This window comes from Dendropsophus ebraccatus, chromosome 9, assembly GCF_027789765.1.
Source record: "Dendropsophus ebraccatus isolate aDenEbr1 chromosome 9, aDenEbr1.pat, whole genome shotgun sequence".
Classification (NCBI taxonomy): domain Eukaryota; kingdom Metazoa; phylum Chordata; class Amphibia; order Anura; family Hylidae; genus Dendropsophus; species Dendropsophus ebraccatus.
Genome location: NC_091462.1, coordinates 3,830,852 through 3,857,924, shown reverse-complemented (window position 1 = coordinate 3,857,924; position 27,073 = coordinate 3,830,852). Strand labels below are relative to the sequence as shown.

Genomic DNA, 27,073 nt, shown 5'->3' with positions numbered 1-27,073 from the left:
ACACAAGGATGGGGCATCGGACACAAGGATGGGGCATCGGAGACAAGGATGGGGCATCGGAGACAAGGATGGGGCATAGGAGACAAAGATGGGGCATAGGAGACAAGGATGGGGCATCGGAGACAAGGCTAGGCATCGGAGACAAGGATGGGGCATCAGAGACAAGGATGGGGCATCGGAGACAAGGATGGGGCATCGGAGACAAGGATGGGGCATCGGAGACAAGGATGGGGCATAGGAGACAAGGATGGGCCATCGGAGACAAGGATGGGGCATCAGAGACAAGGATGGGGCATAGGAGACAAGGATGGGTCATCGGAGACAAGGATGGGGCATCAGAGACAAGGATGGGGCATAGGAGACAAGGATGGGGCATCAGAGACAAGGATGGGGCATCGGAGACAAGGATGGGGCATCGGAGACAAGGCTAGGCATCAGAGTAAAGGATGTGGCATCGGAGACAAGGATGTGGCATCGGAGACAAGGATGGGGCATCAGAGACAAGAATGGGGCATAGGAGACAAGGATGGGGCATCGGAGACAAGGATGGGGCATCAGAGACAAGGATGGGGCATAGGAGACAAGGATGGGGCATCGGAGACAAAACTAGGCATCGGAGACAAGGATGGGGCATCGGAGACAAGGATGGGTCATCGGAGACAAGGCTAGGCATCGGAGACAAGGATGGGGCATCGGAGACAAGGATGGGGCATCGGAGACAAGGATGGGGCATCGAAGACAAGGTTAGGCATCGGAGACAAGGCTAGGCATCGGAGACAAGGATGGGGCATCAGAGACAAGGATGGGGCATCGGAAACAGATGGGGCATCGGAGACAAGGATGGGGCATCGGAAACAAGGCTAGGCATCAGAGACAAGGATGGGGCATTGGAGACAAGGATGGGGCATCGTTAACAAGGCTAGGCATCAGAGACAAGGATGGGGCATCAGAGACAAGGATGGGGCATCAGAGACAAGGATGGGGCATCGGAAACAAGGCTAGGCATCGGAGACAAGGATGGGGCATCGGAAACAAGGCTAGGCATCGGAGACAAGGATGGGGCATCGGAAACAAGGCTAGGCATCAGAGACAAGGATGGGGCATCGGAAACAGATGGGGCATCAGAAACAAGGCTAGGCATCAGAGACAAGGATGGGGCATCAGAGACAAGGATGGGGCATTGGAGACAAGGATGGGGCATCGTTAACAAGGCTAGGCATCAGAGACAAGGATGGGTCATCGGGAAAAAAGGATGGGTCATCGGAGACAAGAATGGGTCATCGGAGACAAGAATGGGGCATCGGAGACAAGGATGGGGTATCGGAAACAAGGCTAGGCATCGGAGACAAGGATGGGGCATCGGAAACAAGGCTAGGCATCAGAGACAAGGATGGGTCATTGGAAAAAAGGATGGGGCATCGGAAAAAAGGATGGGGCATCAGAGACAAGGATGGGGCATCGGAGATAAGGATGGGGCATCGGAGACAAGGATGGGGCATCGGAGACAAGGATGGGGCATCGGAGACAAGGATGGGGCATAGGAGACAAGGATGGGGCATCAGAGACAAAGTATGGAGCATCGGAGACAAGGATGGGGCATCGGAGACAAGGATGGGGCATCGGAAACAAGGCTAGGCATTAGAGACAAGGATGGGGCATCGGAGACAAGGATGGGGCATCAGAGACAAGGATGGGGCATCGGAGACAAGGATGGGGCATCGGAGACAAGGCTAGGCATTAGAGACAAGGATGGAACATCAGAGACAAGGATGGGGCATCAGAGACAAGGCTAGGCATCAGAGACAAGGATGGGGCATCAGAGACAAGGATGGGGCATCGGAGACAAGGATGGGGCAACGAAGACAAGGATGGGGCAACGGAGACAAGAATGGGGCATCGGAGACAAGGATGGGGTATCGGAAACAAGGCTAGGCATCGGAGACAAGGATGGGGCATCGGAAACAAGGCTAGGCATCAGAGACAAGGATGGGTCATTGGAAAAAAGGATGGGGCATCGGAAAAAAGGATGGGGCATCAGAGACAAGGATGGGGCATCGGAGATAAGGATGGGGCATCGGAGACAAGGATGGGGCATCGGAGACAAGGATGGGGCATCGGAGACAAGGATGGGGCATAGGAGACAAGGATGGGGCATCAGAGACAAAGTATGGAGCATCGGAGACAAGGATGGGGCATCGGAGACAAGGATGGGGCATCGGAAACAAGGCTAGGCATTAGAGACAAGGATGGGGCATCGGAGACAAGGATGGGGCATCAGAGACAAGGATGGGGCATCGGAGACAAGGATGGGGCATCGGAGACAAGGCTAGGCATTAGAGACAAGGATGGAACATCAGAGACAAGGATGGGGCATCAGAGACAAGGCTAGGCATCAGAGACAAGGATGGGGCATCAGAGACAAGGATGGGGCATCGGAGACAAGGATGGGGCAACGAAGACAAGGATGGGGCAACGGAGACAAGGATGGGGCAACGGAGACAAGGATGGGGCATCGGAGACAAGGATGGGGCATCAGAGACAAGGATGGGGCATCGGAGACAAGCATGGGGCATCGGAAACAAGGCTAGGCATCAGAGACAAGGATGGGGCATCGGAGACAAGCATGGGGCATCGGAAACAAGGCTAGGCATCAGAGACAAGGATGGGGCATCGGAGACAAGGATAGGGCATCGGAGACAAGCATGGGGCATCGGAGACAAGGCTAGGCATCAGAGACAAGGATGGGGCATCGGAGACAAGGATGGGGCATCGGAAATAAGGATGGGGCATCGGAGACAAGGCTAGGCATCGGAGACAAGGATGGGGCATCGGAGACAAGGATGGGGCATCGAAGACAAGGTTAGGCATCGGAGACAAGGCTAGGCATCGGAGACAAGGATGGGGCATCAGAGACAAGGATGGGGCATCGGAAACAGATGGGGCATCGGAGACAAGGATGGGGCATCGGAAACAAGGCTAGGCATCAGAGACAAGGATGGGGCATTGGAGACAAGGATGGGGCATCGTTAACAAGGCTAGGCATCAGAGACAAGGATGGGGCATCGGAGACAAGGATGGGGCATCAGAGACAAGGATGGGGCATCGGAAACAGATGGGGCATCAGAAACAAGGCTAGGCATCAGAGACAAGGATGGGGCATTGGAGACAAGGATGGGGCATCGTTAACAAGGCTAGGCATCAGAGACAAGGATGGGTCATCGGGAAAAAAGGATGGGTCATCGGAGACAAGAATGGGGCATCGGAGACAAGGATGGGGTATCGGAAACAAGGCTAGGCATCGGAGACAAGGATGGGGCATCGGAAACAAGGCTAGGCATCAGAGACAAGGATGGGTCATTGGAAAAAAGGATGGGGCATCGGAAAAAAGGATGGGGCATCAGAGACAAGGATGGGGCATCGGAGACAAGGATGGGGCATCGAAGATAAGGATGGGGCATCGGAGACAAGGATGGGGCATCGGAGACAAGGATGGGGCATCGGAGACAAGGATGGGGCATAGGAGACAAGGATGGGGCATCAGAGACAAAGTATGGAGCATCGGAGACAAGGATGGGGCATCGGAGACAAGGATGGGGCATCGGAAACAAGGCTAGGCATTAGAGACAAGGATGGGGCATCAGAGACAAGGATGGGGCATCAGAGACAAGGATGGGGCATCGGAGACAAGGATGGGGCATCGGAGACAAGGCTAGGCATTAGAGACAAGGATGGAACATCAGAGACAAGGATGGGGCATCAGAGACAAGGCTAGGCATCAGAGACAAGGATGGGGCATCAGAGACAAGGATGGGGCATCGGAGACAAGGATGGGGCAACGGAGACAAGGATGGGGCAACGGAGACAAGGATGGGGCAACGGAGACAAGGATGGGGCATCAGAGACAAGGATGGGGCATCGGAGACAAGCATGGGGCATCGGAAACAAGGCTAGGCATCAGAGACAAGGCTAGGCATCAGAGACAAGGATGGGGCATCGGAGACAAGCATGGGGCATCGGAAACAAGGCTAGGCATCAGAGACAAGGATGGGGCATCGGAGACAAGGATGGGGCATCGGAGACAAGGATGGGGCATCGGAGACAAGCATGGGGCATCGGAGACAAGGCTAGGCATCAGAGACAAGGATGGGGCATCGGAGACAAGGATGGGGCATCGGAAATAAGGATGGGGCATCGGAGACAAGGATGGGGCAACGGAGACAAGGATGGGGCATCGGAAACAAGGCTAGACATCGGAGACAATTATGGGGCATCGGAAACAAGGATGGGGCATCGGAAACAAGGATGGGGCATCGGAAACAAGGATGGGGCATCGGAGACAAGGATGGGGCATCGGAGAGAAGGCTGGGGCATTGGAGAGACTGGACTGGACTGAAACAAGGATGGGGCATTGGAGAGACTGGACTGGACTGAAACAGTCGGAAACAGATGGGGCATCAGAAACAAGGCTAGGCATCAGAGACAAGGATGGGGCATTGGAGACAAGGATGGGGCATCGTTAACAAGGCTAGGCATCAGAGACAAGGATGGGTCATCGGGAAAAAAGGATGGGTCATCGGAGACAAGAATGGGGCATCGGAGACAAGGATGGGGTATCGGAAACAAGGCTAGGCATCGGAGACAAGGATGGGGCATCGGAAACAAGGCTAGGCATCAGAGACAAGGATGGGTCATTGAAAAAAAGGATGGGGCATCGGAAAAAAGGATGGGGCATCAGAGACAAGGATGGGGCATCGGAGACAAGGATGGGGCATCGGAGACAAGGATGGGGCATCGGAGACAAGGATGGGGCATAGGAGACAAGGATGGGGCATCAGAGACAAAGTATGGAGCATCGGAGACAAGGATGGGGCATCGGAGACAAGGATGGGGCATCGGAAACAAGGCTAGGCATTAGAGACAAGGATGGGGCATCAGAGACAAGGATGGGGCATCAGAGACAAGGATGGGGCATCGGAGACAAGGATGGGGCATCGGAGACAAGGCTAGGCATTAGAGACAAGGATGGAACATCAGAGACAAGGATGGGGCATCAGAGACAAGGCTAGGCATCAGAGACAAGGATGGGGCATCAGAGACAAGGATGGGGCATCGGAGACAAGGATGGGGCAACGGAGACAAGGATGGGGCAACGGAGACAAGGATGGGGCAACGGAGACAAGGATGGGGCATCAGAGACAAGGATGGGGCATCGGAGACAAGCATGGGGCATCGGAAACAAGGCTAGGCATCAGAGACAAGGCTAGGCATCAGAGACAAGGATGGGGCATCGGAGACAAGCATGGGGCATCGGAAACAAGGCTAGGCATCAGAGACAAGGATGGGGCATCGGAGACAAGGATGGGGCATCGGAGACAAGGATGGGGCATCGGAGACAAGCATGGGGCATCGGAGACAAGGCTAGGCATCAGAGACAAGGATGGGGCATCGGAGACAAGGATGGGGCATCGGAAATAAGGATGGGGCATCGGAGACAAGGATGGGGCAACGGAGACAAGGATGGGGCATCGGAAACAAGGCTAGACATCGGAGACAATTATGGGGCATCGGAAACAAGGATGGGGCATCGGAAACAAGGATGGGGCATCGGAAACAAGGATGGGGCATCGGAGACAAGGATGGGGCATCGGAGAGAAGGCTGGGGCATTGGAGAGACTGGACTGGACTGAAACAAGGATGGGGCATTGGAGAGACTGGACTGGACTGAAACAAGGATGGGGCATCAGACTGCACCCGAGTGTCTGCTGGGCTGAGGACAGACGAGACCCCTTATAGTCACTTATAGAAGAGATACAGTGATGAGAGGGAAATAGACAGAGCGGCCACAAAGCGAGAGAGACAGAGCCCAGAGAGTGGGAGGAGGAGGAGACAGGCAGGAGGGGAGAGGAGAAATAAAAGCAGAGGAAAGGTGCAGAGAGAAGTGAGAGAGACAGGAGCAAAGTGCTGAACCAGCTCCAGCTGCCAACTAGTGTCTGACTGCACAGGGCAGGGGCAACAGGGTGCAGCGACAGACTGGGGTAACAGGGTGCAGCCACAGACTGGGGTAACAGGGTGCAGTTACAGGTAGAGGCCAGAGGATGCAGCTATAGACTGAAGGGAAGGGCTGGTGGTAATTTGCAGTCCCTCGTTGTCGGGCAGTTAGAGGGGCAGCAGTCAGACCCCCGGCAGTTAGAGGGGCAGCAGTCAGACCCCCGGGCAGGTAGAGGGGCAGCAGTCAGACCCCCGGCAGTTAGAGGGGCAGCAGTCAGACCCCCGGCAGGTAGAGGGGCAGCAGTCAGACCCCCGGCAGGTAGAGGGGCAGCAGTCAGACCCCCGGCAGGTAGAGGGGCAGCAGTCAGACCCCCGGCAGGTAGAGGGGCAGCAGTCAGACCCTTGGCAGGTAGAGGGGCAGCAGTCAGACCCCCGGCAGGTAGAGGGGCAGCAGTCAGACCCCCGGGCAGGTAGAGGGGCAGCAGTCAGACCCTTGGCAGGTAGAGGGGCAGCAGTCAGACCCCCGGCAGGTAGAGGGGCAGCAGTCAGACCCCCGGGCAGGTAGAGGGGCAGCAGTCAGACCCCCGGCAGTTAGAGGGGCAGCAGTCAGACCCCCGGCAGGTAGAGGGGCAGCAGTCAGACCCCCGGCAGGTAGAGGGGCAGCAGTCAGACCCCCGGCAGGTAGAGGGGCAGCAGTCAGACCCCCGGCAGGTAGAGGGGCAGCAGTCAGACCCCCGGCAGGTAGAGGGGCAGCAGTCAGACCCCCGGCAGGTAGAGGGGCAGCAGTCAGACCCTTGGCAGGTAGAGGGGCAGCAGTCAGACCCCCGGCAGGTAGAGGGGCAGCAGTCAGACCCCCGGGCAGGTAGAGGGGCAGCAGTCAGACCCTTGGCAGGTAGAGGGGCAGCAGTCAGACCCCCGGCAGGTAGAGGGGCAGCAGTCAGACCCCCGGCAGGTAGAGGGGCAGCAGTCAGACCCCCGGCACGGTTCCGGACCCCTTCCCACCGTCTCTCCAGGATGCGTCTCCCCGGGCACCTGCTGCTCTTGCTCGCCTGTGTGTGCGCCCCATCCGCCGCGGACGTCCTTTTCCGCTGCCCGCAGTGCACCCCGGAGCGCCTGGCCGCCTGTCCCTCCGCCCGGCCGCCCTGTGTGGAGCTGGTTCGGGCTCCGGGCTGCGGCTGCTGCTCGGTCTGCGCCCGGCTGGAGGGAGAAGCGTGCGGTGTGTACACGGCGCGATGTGCGGGCGGACTCCGCTGCTATCCGCACCCCGGCTCCGAGCTCCCCCTGCAGGCGCTGGTGCAGGGGCAGGGGACGTGCGCCAAGAGGAGGGACACCGAGCCCGGGGGCAGCCAGGAGCGCCTGACAGGTACCGGGGCTCATTGCTGGGGGGCAGAGGTTTATTATCACTGCAGGGTGGGGTACATTCAGTATTGGGGGGGCAGAGGTTTATTATCACTGCAGGCTGGGGTACATTCAGTATTGGGGGGCAGAGGTTTATTATCACTGCAGGGTGGGGTACATTCAGTATTGGGGGGCAGAGGTTTATTATCACTGCAGGGTGGGGTACATTCAGTATTGGGGTCCCCTGCCCCCCTGCATTCCTTGTGTATGTTGCCTTTAGTTCCCCACTTGTGTTGAGCTTTTGGGGCCATTTGTTGCTCTGCCCCCCCCCATTCCCTGTATTTATAATATGATTATATTGGGGGGGGGGGGGGGGGAGTGGGCAGTGGGCCCCCCATCTCCGTGTATACCCGCTATATACCAGAAATCTCCTCACTAGGTTTTCTTTTTTGACAATGCAGAAATAACAAACCCCAGTAAAGGCGGCTACGGCCACAAACAGTATACAGGTATATAGAGGTGCAGGTGTACACAGTATACAGGTATATAGAGGTGCAGGTGTACACAGTATACAGGTATATAGAGGTGCAGGTGTACACAGTATACAGGTATATAAAGGTGCAGGTGTACACAGTATACAGGTATATAGAGGTGCAGGTGTACACAGTATACAGGTATATAGAGGTGCAGGTGTACACAGTATACAGGTATATAGAGGTGCAGGTGTACACAGTATACAGGTATATAGAGGTGCAGGTGTACACAGTATACAGGTATATAGAGGTGCAGGTGTACACAGTATACAGGTATATAGAGGTGCAGGTGTACACAGTATACAGGTATATAAAGGTACAGGTGTACACAGTATACAGGTATATAGAGGTGCAGGTGTACACAGTATACAGGTATATAGAGGTGCAGGTGTACACAGTATACAGGTATATAGAGGTGCAGGTGTACACAGTATACAGGTATATAGAGGTGCAGGTGTACACAGTATACAGGTATATAGAGGTGCAGGTGTACACAGTATACAGGTATATAGAGGTGCAGGTGTACACAGTATACAGGTATATAGAGGTGCAGGTGTACACAGTACACAGGTATATAGAGGTGCAGGTGTACACAGTATACAGGTATATAAAGGGAGAGGTACACGTAATATACAGTCACACACAGTATATAGGTACAGGCAGTATACAGGTACATGTAATGTACAGTCACACACAGTATATAGGTACAGGTAGTATACAGTCACACACAGTATATAGGTACAGGCAGTATACAGGTACATGTAATGTACAGTCACACACAGTATATAGGTACAGGTAGTATACAGTCACACACAATATCTCCACCATGACATTGACCTGCCTGGAAAATGTGACGTCTTTGGTCAATAAACATTGTGAGGCCAAACTGCCCTCAGGGGCAAAGTGTGAACACGGCCCAGAGACAATAGCAGATAATGTGCAGATTATTATGGGGTGCAATCCTATGTAGAGCCAGTAGGGGGGGTCCATGCAGCGCTCTCTACAGAGGTCTACCATGTGGGCACATTTATACAGATGCCAACTCAGAAAGACAATCCCTGTACATATACTCATGTCATAGAGGGGTCCCCTCCACAGGACCCCTCTGTATAAGCCTAATGGAGAACAGCTGCTCTGCTAAACACTGGCTCCTGCCCTGGTGATCCCTAGCTCCTGCCATGGTGATCCCTAGCTCCTGCCATGGTGATCCCTAGCTCCTGCCCTGGTGATCCCTAGCTCCTGCCCTGGTGATCCCTAGCTCCTGCCATGGTGATCCCTAGCTCCTGCCATGGTGATCCCTAGCTCCTGCCCTGGTGATCCCTAGCTCCTGCCCTGGTGATCCCTAGCTCCTGCCGTGGTGATCCCTAGCTCCTGCCCTGGTGATCCCTAGCTCCTGCCGTGGTGATCCCTAGCTCCTGCCCTGGTGATCCCTGGCTCCTGCCATGGTGATCCCTAGCTCCTGCCCTGGTGATCCCTAGCACCTGCCGTGGTGATCCCTAGCTCCTGCCATGGTGATCCCTAGCTCCTGCCATGGTGATCCCTAGCTCCTGCCGTGGTGATCCCTAGCTCCTGCCGTGGTGATCCCTAGCTCCTGCCGTGGTGATCCCTGGCTCCTGCCATGGTGATCCCTGGCTCCTGCCGTGGTGATCCCTAGCTCCTGCCCTGGTGATCCCTAGCTCCTGCCCTGGTGATCCCTAGCTCCTGCCGTGGTGATCCCTAGCTCCTGCCCTGGTGATCCCTAGCTCCTGCCCTGGTGATCCCTAGCTCCTGCCGTGGTGATCCCTGGCTCCTGCCGTGGTGATCCCTAGCTCCTGCCGTGGTGATCCCTGGCTCCTGCCGTGGTGATTCCTGGCTCCAGATTCTGTCACTTGTCCAAAGATTTGCCATGTTATATAGCCATTGTTCAGTCCTCGCTGCTGTGTCTATATAACTACGTGAGGGAGGGGGCATGGATCCATTATGTTTCCTGTATGGATCCAGTAGGTTGCCTGTATGGATTCTGTATGGATCCTATATGTTTCCTGTAGAGATCATGTATGTTTCATGTATATTTCCTGTATGGATCCTGTATGTTTCCTATGTGGATCCTATAGTTTTCCTGTATGGATCCTGTATGTTTCCTGTAGGTTTCCTGTATGGATCCTGTAGGTTTCCTGTGTGGATCCTGTAGTTTTCCTTTATGGATCCTGTATGTTCCCTGTATTGATCCTGTAGGTTTCCTGTATGGATCCTGCATGTTTCCTGTATGGATCCTGTATGTTTTCTGTAAGGATCCTGTATGGATCCTGCATGTTTCCTGTATGGATCCTGTATGTTTTCTGTATGGATCCTGTATGGATCCTGCATGTTTCCTGTATGGATCCTGTATGTTTCCTGTATGGATTTCCTGTATGTTTCCTGTATGGATCCTGTAGTTTTCCTGTATGGATCCTGCATGTTTCCTATATGGATCCTGTAGTTTTCTTGTATGGATCCTGTAGGTTTCCTGTATGGATCCTGTAGGTTTCCTGTATGCATCCTGCATGTTTCCTGTATGGATCCTGTATGTGTCCTGTGTGGATCCTATATATTTCCTGTATGGATCCTGCATGTTTCCTGTATGTTTCCTTTATGGATCCTGCATGTTTCCTGTATGGATCCCATATGTGTCCTGTATATTTCCTGTATGGATCCCATATGTGTCCTGTCTGCATCCTGTATATTTCCTGTTTAGTTCCTGTATGGTTCCTGCACATTTCCTGCATGGATCCTGTAGGTTTCCTGTAGGTTTCCTGTATGGATCCTGTAGGTTTCCTGTATGGATCCTGAAGGTTTCCTGTATGGATCCTGAAGGTTTCCTGTATGGATCCTGAAGGTTTCCTGTATGGATCCTGAAGGTTTCCTGTATGGATCCTGAAGGTTTCCTGTATGGATCCTGAAGGTTTCCTGTATGGATCCTGTAGGTATCCTGTAGGTTTCCTGTATGGATCCTGTAGGTTTCCTGTATGGATCCTGAAGGTTTCCTGTATGGATCCTGTAGGTTTCCTGTATGGATCCTGAAGGTTTCCTGTATGGATCCTGAAGGTTTCCTGTATGGATCCTGTAGGTTTCCTGTATGGATCCTGTAGGTTTCCTGTATGGATCCTGTAGGTTTCCTGTATGGATCCTGAAGGTGTCCTGTATGGATTCTGTAGTTTTCCTAAATGGATCCTGTAGTTTTCCTGTATGGATCCTGCATGTTTGCTTATGGATCCTGTATGTTTCCTATATGGATCCTGTAGTTTTTCTGTATAAATCCTGTAGTTTTCCTGTATGGATCCTGTAGTTTTCCTTTATGGATCCTGTATGTTTCCTGTATGGATCCTGTAGTATTCCTTTATGGATCCTGTATGTTTCCTGTATTGATCTTGTAGGTTTCCTGTATGTTTCCTGAATGGATCCTGTAGTTTTCCTTTATGGATCCTGTATGTTTCCTGTACGGCTCCTGTATGTGTCCTGTGTGGATCCTATATGGATCCTGCAGTTTTCCTATATGGATCCCGTAGTTTTCCTGTATGAATCCTGTAGTTTTCCTGTATGGATCCTGTAGTTTTCCGTTATGGATCCTGTATGTTTCCCATATGGATCCTGTAGTTTTCCTGTATGAATCCTGTATGTTTCCTGTATGGATCCTGAAGTTTTCCTTTATGGATCCTGTATGTTTCCTGTATTGATCTTGTAGGTTTCCTGTATGTTTCCTGAATGGATCCTGTAGTTTTCCTTTATGGATCCTGTATGACTCCTGTATGTGTCCTGTGTGGATCCTATATGGATCCTGCAGTTTTCCTATATGGATCCCATAAGTTTTCTGCATGGATCCTGCAAGTGTCCTGTATGGATCTTGTAGTTTTCCTGTATGGATCCTGCATGGATCCTGTAGTTTTCCTGTATGGATCCTGTAGTTTTCCTGTATGCATCCTGTAGTTTTCCTGTATGGATCCTGTAGTTTGTCTGTATGGATCCTGTATGTGTCCTGTATGGATCCTGTAGTTTTCCTGTATGAATCCTGCATGTTTATTGTAAGGATCCTGTATGTTTCCTGTATGGATCCTGTAGTTTTCCTGTATGGATCCTGTAGTTGTCGCGTATAGATCCTGCATGTTTCCTGTATGGATCCTGTGTGTTTCCATTGCAGCAGGGTATACTGTCCCTTATGATGCTGCAGTACAGTCCCAGCCCAGACGCCCTTTGTTTTACTCCTTAGACTGTCTGGTTTCTGGAGCAGCTGGAGGTGATTTATAAGGTGTCTGCAGAGTATACAGAAGAGCGCCAGGTGCGCCGGTTACAGAAAGGTACAGAAAGGTCGGAAATACGGGAGGGAACGGGAGCAGCGGACGCTCAGGTCACATGATCTATCACTCATCTCATTGGGTTTTTAAGCTAAATATCCGGTGTCCTGTGGGTTACTGCTTATATCCCTGGTGTCCTGTGGGTTACTGCTTATATCCCTGGTGTCCTGTGGGTTACTGCTTATATCCCTGGTGTCCTGTGGTTACTGCTTATATCCCTGGTGTCCTGTGGTTACTGCTTATATCCCTGGTGTCCTGTGGTTACTGCTTATATCCCTGGTGTTCTGTGGGTTACTGCTTAATATCCCTGGTGTCCTGTGGTTACTGCTTAATATCCCTGGTGTCCTGTGGTTACTGCTTAATATCCCTGGTGTCATGTGGTTACTGCTTATATCCCTGGTGTCCTGTGGTTACTGCTTATATCCCTGGTGTCCTGTGGTTACTGCATATATCCCTGGTGTCCTGTGGTTACTGCTTATATCCCTGGTGTCCTGTGGTTACTGCTTATATCCCTGGTGTTCTGTGGGTTACTGCTTATATCCCTGGTGTCCTGTGGGTTACTGCTTATATCCCTGGTGTCTTGTGGTTACTGCTTAATATCCCTGGTGTCCTGTGGTTACTGCTTAATATCCCTGGTGTCCTGTGGTTACTGCTTAATATCCCTGGTGTCATGTGGTTTCAGCTTATATCCCTGGTGTCCTGTGGTTACAGCTTATATCCCTGGTGTCCTATGGTTACTGCTTATATCCCTGGTGTCCTGTGGGTTACTGCTTATATCCCTGGTGTCCAGTCGTTACTGCTTATATCCCTGGTGTCCTGTGGTTACTGCTTAATATCCCTGGTTTCCTGTGGTTACTGCTTAATATCCCTGGTGTCCTGTGGTTACTGCTTTATATCCCTGGTGTCCTGTGGTTACTGCTTTATATCCCTGGTGTCCTGTGGTTACAGCTTATATCCCTGGTGTCCTGTGGGTTACTGCTTATATCCCTGGTGTCCTGTGGGTTACTGCTTATATCCCTGGTGTCCTGTGGGTTACTGCTTATATCCCTGGTGTCCTGTGGGTTACTGCTTATATCCCTGGTGTCCTGTGGGTTACTGCTCATATCCCTGGTGCCCTGTAGTTTAGAGCTGCAGTCCATTGTGTTCTGTCATTTGGAGCTTAATTCACTGTTGTCCTGTGGTTTAGATTGCAGGTCCCTGGTGTCCTACAGGTTAGTGCTCAGGTCCTTTGTGTCCTGTGGTTTAGAGCGAAGGTCCCTGGTATCCTGTGTGTGTGCAGGTGAACGACAGGCTCCCTCTCTGCACATAGCACTAGCTAAGCCCCACCCCTACTTTGTGTTCAGTCTTGGTCTCTTTCTTATTAGAGAGGGACTGAGCCTAACAACAGGCAGTGGACAGCAGATTGCTGGCAGGTGAGACACCTAGTGGCCAAGACTTTAGAGCTTCTTTTCTGGGGTAAATTAAGTAAATCACAATGATCTTAGGAATCCCAAAGGCTACGAGATGAGGGAAAGATGTTTGATACAATGGCGCCCCTTTAATACTGCAGGTGATGTTACTAATTACACCCTGATCCCAATCACTATTATGAGGCTTCATGCAATGTAAAAGTGACTCTTATGATAGCGGGACTGGCTGTGCTCTCCGCTGTGACATAAAGGGGTGTGCTGACTGTGACATGAGGGGCGTGCTCGCTGTGCTCCCCGCTGTGACATGAGGAGCGTGCTCACTGTGCTCCCCGCTGTGACATGAGGGGCATGCTCACTGTGCTCCCCGCTGTGACATGAGGAGCGTGCTCACTGTGCTCCCCGCTGTGACATGAGGAGCGTGCTCACTGTGCTCCCCGCTGTGACATGAGGGGCATGCTCACTGTGCTCCCCGCTTTGACATGAGGAGCGTGCTCGCTGTGCTCCCCGCTGTGACATGAGGAGCGTGCTCACTGTGCTCCCCGCTGTGACATGAGGAGCGTGCTCACTGTGCTCCCCGCTTTGACATGAGGAGCGTGCTCGCTGTGCTCCCCGCTGTGACATGAGGGGCATGCTCACTGTGCTCCCCGCTGTGACATGAGGAGCGTGCTCGCTGTGCTCCCCGCTGTGACATGAGGAGTGTGCTCGCAGTGACATGAGAGGTGTGCTCGCAGTGACATGAGAGGTGTGCTCGCAGTGACATGAGAGGTGTGCTCGCAGTGACATGAGGGGTGTGCTCGCTGTGCTTCCTGTTTTGAAATAAGAGACCTACTCGCTGTGTTTCCCACTGTGACATTAGGGGTGTGCTCGCTATGCTATGCTATGGTATGAGGAGCGTGCTCGCTGTGCTCCCCGCTGTAAAATGAGGGGGCTACGCGCTGTGACATGAGGGGCGTGCTCGCTGTGCTACCCACTGTGACATGAGGAGCGTGATCGATGTGCTCCCCGCTGTGACATGAGCGTGCTCGCTGTGCTTCCCGCTGTGACATAGGCGTGCTTACTGTGCTCCCTGCTGTGATATGAGGAGCGTGCTCGCTGTGCTCCCCGCTGTGACATGAGCGTGCTCGCTATGCTCCCCGCTGTGACATGAGGAGCGTGCTCGCTGTGCCTCCCTGTTGTGACATGAGGGGCGTGCTCGCTGTGCTCCCCGCTGTGACATGAGGGGCGTGCTAGCTGTGCTCCCCGCTGTGACATGAGCGTGCTCGCTGTGCTCCCTACTGTGATATGAGGAGCATGCTCGCTGTGCTCCCCGCTGTGACATGAGGAGCGTGCTCGCTGTGCTCCCCACTGTGATATGAGGAGCGTGCTCGCTGTGCTCCCTACTGTGACATGAGGAGTGTGCTCCCTGTGCTCCCCGCTGTGATATGAGGAGTGTGCTCGCTGTGCTCCCCGCTGTGACATGAGCATTCTCGCTGTGCTCCCCGTTGTGACATGAGCATGCTCGCTGTACTACCCGCTGTGACATGAGGAGCGTGCTCGCTGTGCTCGCCGCTGTGACATGAGGGGCGTGCTCGCTGTGCTCCCCGCTGTGACATGAGGGGCGTGCTCGCTGTGCTCCCCGCTGTGACATGAGCATGCTTGCTGTGCTCCCCGCTGTGACATGAGGAGCGTGCTCGCTGTGCTCCCTGCTTTGACATGAGCATGCTCGCTGTGCTCCCCGTTGGAACATGAGCATGCTCGCTGTGCTCCCCGCTGTGACATGAGGAGCGTGCTCGCTGTGCTCCCCGCTGTGACACGAGGAGCGTGCTCGCTGTGCTCCCCGCTGTGACACGAGGAGCGTGCTTGCTGTGCTTCCCGCTGTGACATGAGGAGCGTGCTCACTGTGCTCCCCGCTATGACACGAGGGGCATGCTCACTGTGCTCCCCGCTGTGACATGAGGAGCGTGCTCACTGTGCTCCCCGCTGTGACATGAGGGGCATGCTCACTGTGCTCCCCGCTTTGACATGAGGAGCGTGCTCGCTGTGCTCCCCGCTGTGACATGAGGGGCATGCTCCCTGTGCTCCCCACTGTGACATGAGGAGCGTGCTTGCTGTGCTCTCCGCTGTGACATGAGGAGTGTGCTCGCAGTGACATGAGAGGTGTGCTCGCAGTGACATGAGAGGTGTGCTCGCAGTGACATGAGGGGTGTGCTCGCTGTGCTCCCTGTTTTGAAATAAGAGGCCTACTCGCTGTGTTTCCCACTGTGACATTAGGGGTGTGCTCGCTATGCTATGCTATGGTATGAGGAGCGTGCTCGCTGTGCTCCCCGCTGTAAAATGAGGGGGCTACGCGCTGTGACATGAGGGGCGTGCTCGCTGTGCTCCCCGCTGTGACATGAGGAGCGTGATCGCTGTGCTCCCTGCTGTGACATGAGCGTGCTCGCTGTGCTTCCCGCTGTGACATAGGCGTGCTTACTGTGCTCCCTGCTGTGATATTAGGAGCGTGCTCGCTTTGCTCCCCGCTGTGACATGAGCGTGCTCGCTATGCTTCCCGCTGTGACATGAGGAGCGTGCTCGCTGTGCCTCCCTGTTGTGACATGAGGAGCGTGCTCGCTGTGCTCCCCGCTGTGACATGAGGGGCGTGCTAGCTGTGCTCCCCGCTGTGACATGAGCGTGCTCGCTGTGCTCCCTGCTGTGATATGAGGAGCATGCTCGCTGTGCTCCCCGCTGTGATATGAGGAGTGTGCTCGCTGTGCTCCCCGCTGTGATATGAGGAGTGTGCTCGCTGTGCTTCCCGCTGTGACATGAGCATGCTCGCTGTGCTCCCCGTTGTGACATGAGCATGCTCGCTGTGCTACCCGCTGTGACATGAGGAGCGTGCTCGCTGTGCTCCCCGCTGTGACATGAGGGGCATGCTCGCTGTGCTCCCCGCTGTGACATGAGGAGCGTGCTCGCTGTGCTCCCCGCTGTGACATGAGCATGCTCGCTGTGCTCCCCGCTGTGACATGAGGAGCGTGCTCGCTGTGCTCCCAGCTGTGACACGAGGAGCGTGCTCGCTGTGCTCCCCGCTGTGACATGAGGAGCTCTGCATCTCATAATAAGGGAATTTTATTAACCTCAATGCCCCCAGGGCCAGGACTGTGTAATAATGATATAATAGAGTGATGTCATAGCCGGTCTATCTGCAGATACAGAGGGGTCATACACCCTATACAGACACCTACATGTTACAGGGGGATCAGAGATTGTATACATCCTATTATATCATATGTGGGAACAGACCGTACCTGGGCACTAATCAGCTGCTGCAGAACCTCATCCTACACCTCAACTGCTGCACAACCTCATCATACACCTCAGCTGCTGCAGAACCTCATCATACACCTCAGCTGCTGCAGAACCTCATCATACACCTCAGCTGCTGCAGAACCTCATACTACACTTCAGCTGCTGCAGAACCTCATCATACACCTCAGCTGCTGCAGAACCTCATCATACACCTCAGCTGCTGCAGAACCTTATCATACACCTCAGCTGCTGCAGAACCTCATCATACACCTCAGCTGCTGCAGAACCTTATCATACACCTCAGCTGCTGCAGAACCTCATACTACACTTTAGCTGCTGCAGAACCTCATACTACACCTCAGCTGCTGCAGAACCTCATCATCCTACACCTCAGCTGCTGCAGAACCTCATCATACTGCACCTCAGCTGCTGCAGAACCTCATCATCATACACCTCAGCTGCTGCAGAATCTCATCATACTACACCTCAGCTGCTGCAGAGCCTCATCATACACCTCAGCTGCTGCAGAACCTCATCCTACACCTCAGCTGCTGCAGAACCTCATAATACACCTCAGCTGCTGCAGAACCTAATCCTACACCTCAGCTGCTGCAGAACCTCATCCTACACCTCAGCTGCTGCAGAACCTCATCCTACACCTCAGCTGCTGCAGAACCTCATCCTACACCTCAGCTGCTGCAGAACCTCATCATACTACACCATAGCTGCTGCAGAACCTAATCCTACACCTCAGCTGCTGCAGAACCTCATCATACTACACCATAGCTGCTGCAGAACCTAATCCTACACCTCAGCTGCTGCAGAACCTGATCTTACACCAGAGCTGCTGCAGAACCTCATCATCCTACACCTCAGCTGCTGCAGAACATCATCATACTACACCTCAGCTGCTGCAGAACCTCATCCTACACCTCAGCAGCTGCAGAACCTCATCTTACACCTCAGCTGCTGCAGAACCTCATCTTACACCTCAGCTGCTGCAGAACCTCATACTACACCTCAGCTGCTGCACAGCCTCATCGTACTACACCTCAGCTGCTGCAGAGCCTCATACTACACCTCAGCTGCTGCAGAACCTCATCGTACTACACCTCAGCTGCTGCAGAGCCTCATACTACACCTCAGCTGCTGCAGAACCTCATCGTACTACACCTCAGCTGCTGCAGAGCCTCATACTACACCTCAGCTGCTGCAGAACCTCATCATACTACACCTCAGCTGCTGCAGAACCTCATCATCCTACACCTCAGCTGCTGCAGAACCTCATCATACACCTCAGCTGCTGCAGAACCTCATACTACACTTCAGCTGCTGCAGAACCTCATCCTACACCTCAGCTGCTGCAGAACCTCATCATACTACACCTCAGCTGCTGCAGAACCTCATCATACTACACCTCAGCTGCTGCACAACCTCATCATACTACACCTCAGCTGCTGCAGAACCTCATCATACACCTCAGCTGCTGCAGAACCTCATACTACACCTCAGCTGCTGCAGAACCTCATCATCCTACACCTCAGCTGCTGCAGAACCTCATCATCCTACACCTCAGCTGCTGCAGAACCTCATCCTACACCTCAGCTGCTGCAGAACCTCATCATACTACACCCCAGCTGCTGCAGAACCTCCTCATACTACACCTCAGCTGCTGCAGAACCTCATCATACTACACCACAGCTGCTGCAGAACCTCATCATACTACACCTCAGCTGCTGCAGAACCTCATCATCCTACACCTCAGCTGCTGCAGAACCTCTTCATCCTACACCACAGCTGCTGCAGAACCTCATCCTACACCTCAGCTGCTGCAGAACCTCATCATACACACCTCAGCTGCTGCAGAACCTCATACTACACCTCAGCTGCTGCAGAACCTCATCCTACACCTCAGCTGCTGCAGAACCTCATCATACTACACCCCAGCTGCTGCAGAACCTCATACTACACCTCAGCTGCTGCAGAACCTCATCATACTACACCTCAGCTGCTGCAGAACCTCATCATACACCTCAGCTGCTGCAGAACCTCATCATACACCTCAGCTGCTGCAGAACCTCATCCTACACCTCAGCTGCTGCAGAACCTCATACTACACCTCAGCTGCTGCAGAACCTCATACTACACCTCAGCTGCTGCAGAACCTCATCATCCTACACCTCAGCTGCTGCAGAACCTCATACTACACCTCAGCTGCTGCAGAACCTCATCATCCTACACCATAGCTGCTGCAGAACCTCATCCTACACCTCAGCTGCTGCAGAACCTCATACTACACCTCAGCTGCTGCAGAACATCATACTGCACCTCAGCTGCTGCAGAACCTCATCCTACACCTCAGCTGCTGCAGAACCTCATCATACACCTCAGCTGCTGCAGAACCTCATACTACACCTCAGCTGCTGCAGAACCTCATCATACTACACCACAGCTGCTGCAGAACCTCATTAATGTATATTATCAGATTAGTCCTTCTACCTTATGCTTTGACTGACATTGGGGGAGGGAAGATTCCATACCTCGGCCCATGGGCCCCATTATCTTGTGTGGCTTGTTATTGGTGGTTACAGGTCATGTGACGGTCCCGGTCCCTGTAATTACACAGTCCCAGGATTACAGAGACGTCTGATCTCAGCAGTCTGGATAATTACTCGTCTGGTGTCAGATCCACAGCGGCTCCTGATTCCATCCTGAGAATATTCTAGTATCCGGGCAGTGAGCCGCCTCTTTACCTGCGCTGATACATTGTTGCAAAATCCCAGAAGTTTCCCTGAAACTACAACCCCCATTATTCCCTAAGAGCGGGGAGCACAGGTCAGAGGTCTCAGACACCGTCAAAGTCAATGGCACTTGAGTAGTGTCTGTTATCCGTCCCGTCAGGCTCACACTGCTTCCACAGACATTGCATTCTTGGTGGAGAGCAGCAGATGCCATTGACTTTAATGGTGGAATGCCCGCACCTGTGCCCTATACTGATGATACTCGGGCCTAATAACAGGGTCCTATAGCACACACAGCCCACACTCAATCAGTGAGATGGCGATGGATACAATGCTGTGTATTATTAGATACAGAAGCATCAGATCTGCACAAGTCTGGCGGCAAAGGGGACGAGGTATATACATATAGGAATATATCATATAGGAATATATCATATAATAATATATACTATCCATATAGGAATATATCATCTACATATAGGAATATATCATCTACATATAGGAATATATCAGGTACATATAGGAATATATTATCTACATATAGGGATATAAAATCTACATATAGGAATATATAATATAATAACATATAATATCCATATAGGAATATATAATAACATATAATATCCATATAGGAATATATCATCTACATATAGGAATAAATCATTTACATATAGGAATATATTATCTACATATAGGAATATATAATATATAATATCCATATAGGAATATATCAGGTACATATAGGAATTGTAGGGATCTTCCCGGGGGATGGTGTGTTTGGACACAGTTCAGGCAGCAAACTTGGGCTCATAAAACAGCTTTGGGTGTTTATTTGTAGCATAAACAGTCCAGTAACATAAATACAGCAACACCGTGCAGTGAGAATAAACAAAACAAAAAGTCCTGCCCGTCTGGGCGCTTACTAATACAGCAGGTTACCTCTCTGGCACTTCAGTGATCAGTATTGCGGGGTGTGAACAGGCCCCAGCAGCGGCTGTCTTCCCAGCTCTCACCAAACAGCATGCAGGCTGTTCACTCCTGGCTGAGAGAGAGACCTGTACACTGAGCACAGCTTTTGCCTTCTCAGGCTGATTGGGATCAGAGCTCACCTGATCCCAAAACCCACACTGGATCGAGGGGGAGGGAATGGCAAGTCCCACTACCAAAACCTACCTGCCATTCCATGTAAGTCCAGGCCCGGCAATAATAAATAATAGCTCAGCAGCATAACACTGCTGAGCACAGATGCCTCCTGGACTCACCATCTCACACTGTGTATCAACCTGGGTGAGATGTACATCCCCTCGAGCACTTTACCAGTGACATGTCCACATATCCCCCCCCTCTTCTTCAGACCGGAGGGCTGAGCGTATTGTCCCCACAGGCAGTGTACCCTTGATAGGGCGTCAGCATTTGCCTGTAATTTCCCTGGCCGGTGTTCCACAGTGAAATTAAAGTTTTGTAGGGACAGAAACCACCTAGTCACCCTTGCATTCTTCTCCTTGTTTATTTTCATCCATGTTAGGGGGGCATGGTCTGTCACTAACTTAAACCTCCTGCCTAGTAGGTAGTACCTCAGGGATTCTAGGGCCCACTTCACTGCCAGACATTCTCGCTCAACTATGGCGTAGTTTTTCTCGGCCGGGGATAGCTTCCTACTTAAGTACATCACCGGGTGCTCCTCGCCATTCACGACCTGTGAGAGGACGGCACCTAACCCTGTGTTAGAGGCGTCTGTCTGTACCAAAAACTCTCGCCTAAAGTCAGGGGTAACTAGCACAGGCTGTTGGCACAGGGCAGACTTGAGGCTTTGAAAAGCCTTCTCGGCCTCTGGAGTCCATGTCACCATTGCGGACTTCGCACCCTTTGTCAGGTCAGTTAGTGGGGCTGCAACTGAGGCAAAATTTTGCACAAACCTACGGTAATAGCCCGTAATACCCAGGAAAGCTCTGACCTGTTTCTTTGTGAGGGGTTGAGGCCAATTCTGTATTGCCTCGATTTTATTTAGTTGTGGTTTCACTAACCCCCTCCCTCCGGGCTTCTGGTATCCTATAGGGCTTAAGGTTTACTCTGCTTCTAGGCTCAGTTTCAATATGATGACTAATGAGATGCGTACGCCCTGGTAGGTCAGAAAACTTGTTTTTATTTTTCTGCAGGAACTCCTTAGCTTCCTGCTTCTGGGATACTGATAGGGTGTCACCAATCCTGACCGGAGGGATTGGTGGTGACAGATGACCAACAGGCTTTGTCGCCACCAAGGATTCCCTGTCTTTCCAGGGCTTGATCAAGTTTATGTGATAAACTTGGAAAGGCTTCCTTCTACCTGGTTGGTGTACCTTGTAGTTGACCTCACTGATCTTCTCTACAATTTCATAGGGACCCTGCCACTTTGCTAAGAATTTGCTTTCTACAGTGGGAACAAGTATGAGTACCCGGTCACCTGGGCTAAATGTCCTGATTCTTGCAGAACGATTGTAAATTCTGCTTTGGCCCTCTTGCGCCCTCTGGAGGTGTTCCCTTACTAGGGGCATTACAGTGGCTATACGGTCCTGCATTTGTGCTACATGCTCTATAACACTCTTGTATGGGGTGGACTCACTTTCCCATGTCTCTTTCGCTATATCCAATAAACCCCTAGGGTGACGACCATAGACTAATTCGAAGGGAGAGAACCCTGTGGACGCTTGGGGTACTTCCCTAATAGAAAACATCAGATAAGGTAGTAAGTGATCCCAATCACGACCATCCTTTTCCACCACTTTTTTTAACATATGTTTCAGGGTTTTATTAAACCTCTCCACTAACCCGTCTGTCTGTGGGTGATATACAGAGGTACGTAGGTGTGAGATTTTAAACAGTTTGCATAGCTCTTTCATCACCTTTGACACAAATGGTGTACCTTGGTCAGTCAAGATTTCCTTGGGGATCCCCACCCTGGAAAACATATAAAACAATTCCCGTGCAATTGTTTTAGAGGTAGTGTTTCTTAGGGGTACAGCCTCAGGATAGCGGGTCGCGTAGTCCAACACCACTAGAATGTACTGGTGTCCCCTAGCCGACTTTACAATGGGACCCACCAAGTCCATTGCGATCCGGTCAAAAGGTACCTCTATGATGGGGAGTGGGACCAAAGGACTGCGAAAATGCGACACTGGAGCGCTAAGCTGACATGTGGGGCACGACTCACAGTATTTTTTTATGTCAGCATAAATCGCAGGCCAATAAAACCTCTGGAGGACTCTCTCCTGCGTTTTATCTGTCCCCAAGTGGCCCCCAAGGACGTGATTATGGGCCATGTCGAGTACCTGACGCCGGTACGACTTAGGCACCAGAAGCTGTTCCACCACCTCATCATTAATTTTAGTGACTCTGTAGTAGAGATCATTTGTCATAGAAAAATGTGGAAATTTTTTCTCAGCTTCTGGTTCCTGAGGTACCCCATTCATAACAGTGACCTGCTCTCTCGCATTTTTGAGAGTGGGGTCCTGTAATTGTGCAGTACCAAAATTATCCCTAGACACCTCTAAGTCTGGAACATTTTGCGCAGTGGGAGGAGCCTCTTCCTCACCAGCCAGGACCTGCAAAGGAAAAGCATCATATTCCTCCTGTACATTTTTATCATTTACCGTGGGTAATGCAATAGGCTTAGGGGTCTCCTCACTCCTTTCAGGGGATTGTTGTTTTCCCCATAGAGCCCAGAACAAAGGAAAATCACGCCCCAATATAACATTATGCATAAGGTTTTTAACCACACCCACTTCATATTGTACAGCACCTAGTTCAGTCCCGACATTAGCCCGTACTATAGGGTAAACCTTTGTATCACCATGTATGCATACCACACTCATATGTCTTTTTGGCACAAAGTCCCCAGTCACCAGGCTGGCATGCACCAGGGTGACAAGGCTTCCTGAGTCCAGCAACGCCTTAACAGGAAAGTCATTTACAGTAATGTTGCAGACTTGTGGTTCAGTCTCTAGTCCAGTGACTGCAACAAAAGACGGCTCCGCAAATAGCGACTGACGCCGGCTAGTGTCACACTCCATGGGCTCAGAGGTAAGAGGGCAATGGGCAGACATATGTCCCGTCTCGTGGCATCTCCAGCACTGGATAGGGCCTGGTCTCCTGGGCAGGGAGTCCTTTTTAGGGCCACTTAGCCACCGGGGTCCCCCACCAGTCTTTTGCCCCTGAGACACCTCCTGAGCGCTCTTCCCTCTATCAGCACCCCTCCACACTCCCCCAATAGATGGAAGTCTCTTACCAGATGATGGCACAGATCTGGCACTCCGGGGAGGTGACGGTGCTGCAGGAACATCACGGAGGTAGTCCTCGGTCGCCTGGAACCTCTCCACAAGGCTGACGAGTTCGTCGGCACTCCTAGGGTCGCCTTGTCCCACCCAGCGTTGTAGATCAGCAGGAAGGGCACGGAGGTAGCGATCCATCACGACCCTCTCTAGGATCTGGGCAGGAGTAGAGGTGTCTGGCTCCAACCATTTTCTTGCCAGATGAATCAGGTCGTACATCTGGGACCTCGCTGACTTGTCCAGACTGTAGCTCCAGTTGCGGACCCTCCGGGCACGGACAGCAGCAGTAACTCCTAGTCGGGGCGAGTATCTCTGCTCTTAGCCGAGGATAGTCCTTGACCTCTTGCTCACTGAGGTCATAATAGGCCTTTTGAGGTTCGCCTGTTAAATAGGGAGCAATGACCTCTGCCCACTCAGTGGAGGGTAACTTTTCTCGCTCAGCCACACGCTCAAAGACAGTTAAGTAGGCCTCAACATCGTCATCAGCAGTCATCTTTTGCAGCGCACGCTGCACAGCTCTTCTCACAGACAAAGTCTCTGGCGCGGCTGCTGCCACCAGCTGGGGATTAGCACCTGCAGACGCCTCTTGCTTTGCTATCAGGTGCTCAATAAGTCTCTGTTGTTGAGCCATTGCTTGCTGATGTGCAGCCATTGTCTGTTCATGGCGCAGATTAGCGGCTGCCTGATCCTGTTTAGCGGCTGCCTGAGCCTGTTGTTGTGCGGCCAGTGCCTGTTGTTGTGCGGCCAATGCTTGCTCATGGCGTAGGTTAGCGTCTGTCAGAGCCTGTTGTTGCTGCATATTCACTTGCATTAACTGCTTCATCATCTCCTCCATGTTGCTTGACTGTTTTTGGAGTGAAGCCGCAGCCTTCACCCAGGACATAAGCAGCTGTAGCCAAGTTGATGCACACCGTTGCCCCTAGCAACCGTTTTGCCCGCTCCGCAGCACCAATTGTAGGGATCTTCCCGGGGGATGGTGTGTTTGGACACAGTTCAGGCAGCAAACTTGGGCTCATAAAACAGCTTTGGGTGTTTATTTGTAGCATAAACAGTCCAGTAACATAAATACAGCAACACCGTGCAGTGAGAATAAACAAAACAAAAAGTCCTGCCCGTCTGGGCGCTTACTAATACAGCAGGTTACCTCTCTGGCACTTCAGTGATCAGTATTGCGGGGTGTGAACAGGCCCCAGCAGCGGCTGTCTTCCCAGCTCTCACCAAACAGCATGCAGGCTGTTCACTCCTGGCTGAGAGAGAGACCTGTACACTGAGCACAGCTTTTGCCTTCTCAGGCTGATTGGGATCAGAGCTCACCTGATCCCAAAACCCACACTGGATCGAGGGGGAGGGAATGGCAAGTCCCACTACCAAAACCTACCTGCCATTCCATGTAAGTCCAGGCCCGGCAATAATAAATAATAGCTCAGCAGCATAACACTGCTGAGCACAGATGCCTCCTGGACTCACCATCTCACACTGTGTATCAACCTGGGTGAGATGTACATCCCCTCGAGCACTTTACCAGTGACATGTCCACAGAATATACCATATAGGAATATATCAGGTACATATAGGAATATACCATATAGGAATATATCAGGTACATATAGGAATATACCATATAGGAATATATCAGGTACATATAGGAATATACCATATAGGAATATATCAGGTACATATAGGAATATACCATATAGGAATATATCAGGTACATATAGGAATATACCATATAGGAATATATCAGGTAGATATAGGAATATATCATCTACAAATAGGAATATATAATAACATATAATATCCATATAGGAATATATCAGGTACATATAGGAATATATCATATAATAATATATAATATCCATATAGGAATATATCAGGTACATATAGGAATATATCAAATCAAAAGTTTCAGAAATTTTCATTCCTCAGAGAAGAAATTGAACACTCCTGAGAGGCGGGAACACAGAGTCTGACCACCAGGTGGGGATGTAGAGTGATCTGTACACAACTCTTCTGGGTCACAATGTTGCAGTTTTTTACTTTTATTCGATATATGTAATAATTATATGGATACTAGTGACTCCAGAGCTGCACTCACTATTCTGCAGGTGGGGTCACTATGTACATACATTACTGATCCTGAGTTACATTCTGTAATTCTTTTATTAGAACAATATAAAAATGAACAAACAAGGCATATCTCACCATAACTTAAACATAACTGGGAATTACAGAATTAAATAACAAATATTATTAATAATAATAAAACATTATTATAGTATGAAGCAAAAAATAAAATCCTTAAACTTTTGTCCCCAAGCCAGCCCAGCATTCATACTAACTATTCACACACAAAAAATAAATAAATTAATTAATTAATCCAGGCAATTTAAGCCATAAAATGTAAACTACAAAAGCCATCCCCGGCTGTAATCATAATGGAAAAGAAGCCGCCCGGCTGGAGAAAGAACCAAAAGAAACTCCCAAACCTGGGTGATAATAAATAAACAAAACTATACATATATACACACACACACACACACACACACACACACATACTGTATATACATATACACAAATACACACACACATACTGTATATACATATACACAGATACACACACACACACACACACATATATATATATACATATACACAGATATACACACACACACATACAGTATATACATATACACAGATATACACACACACACACACACATACAGTATATACATATACACAGATACACACACACATATATACATATACACAGATATACACACACACACACACATATATACATATACACAGATATATACACACACACATACTGTATATACATATACACAGATACACACACACATACTGTATATACATATACACAGATACACATACACACACATATATATACATATACACACATACACACACATATATATATATATACACAGATACACACACACATATATACATATACACAGATATACACACACACACACACACATATATACATATACACACACATCCCTAATACAACCACCGTTAGACTAACACACATGTCCACCTAACACTACAAACAATAACTGTACATGAACTGAAAATGAAAGCCGTCCAGGGGTAACCAAGAAGAAAGCATATAACATATAGTCATATAACAAGAATAAACTACTAACTAACTGGTTATTCCAGCAC

At 51.1% G+C, this 27,073-nt stretch overlaps 1 protein-coding gene across 1 annotated transcript in view; it reads left to right on the top strand.

Annotated features, from left to right (window-relative positions):
- The first annotated feature begins 5,938 nt into the window (after positions 1–5,938).
- Positions 5,939–27,073, top strand: part of IGFBP2 (insulin like growth factor binding protein 2) — a 67,012-nt gene continuing 45,877 nt past the window's right edge. Inside the window, exons 1-2 of the mRNA XM_069982379.1 lie at positions 5,939–6,217; positions 6,428–7,351. Coding sequence (XP_069838480.1) covers positions 7,003–7,351 — 349 coding nt within the window. The 5' untranslated portion in view covers positions 5,939–6,217; positions 6,428–7,002. The remainder of the gene's footprint in view (positions 6,218–6,427; positions 7,352–27,073) is intronic.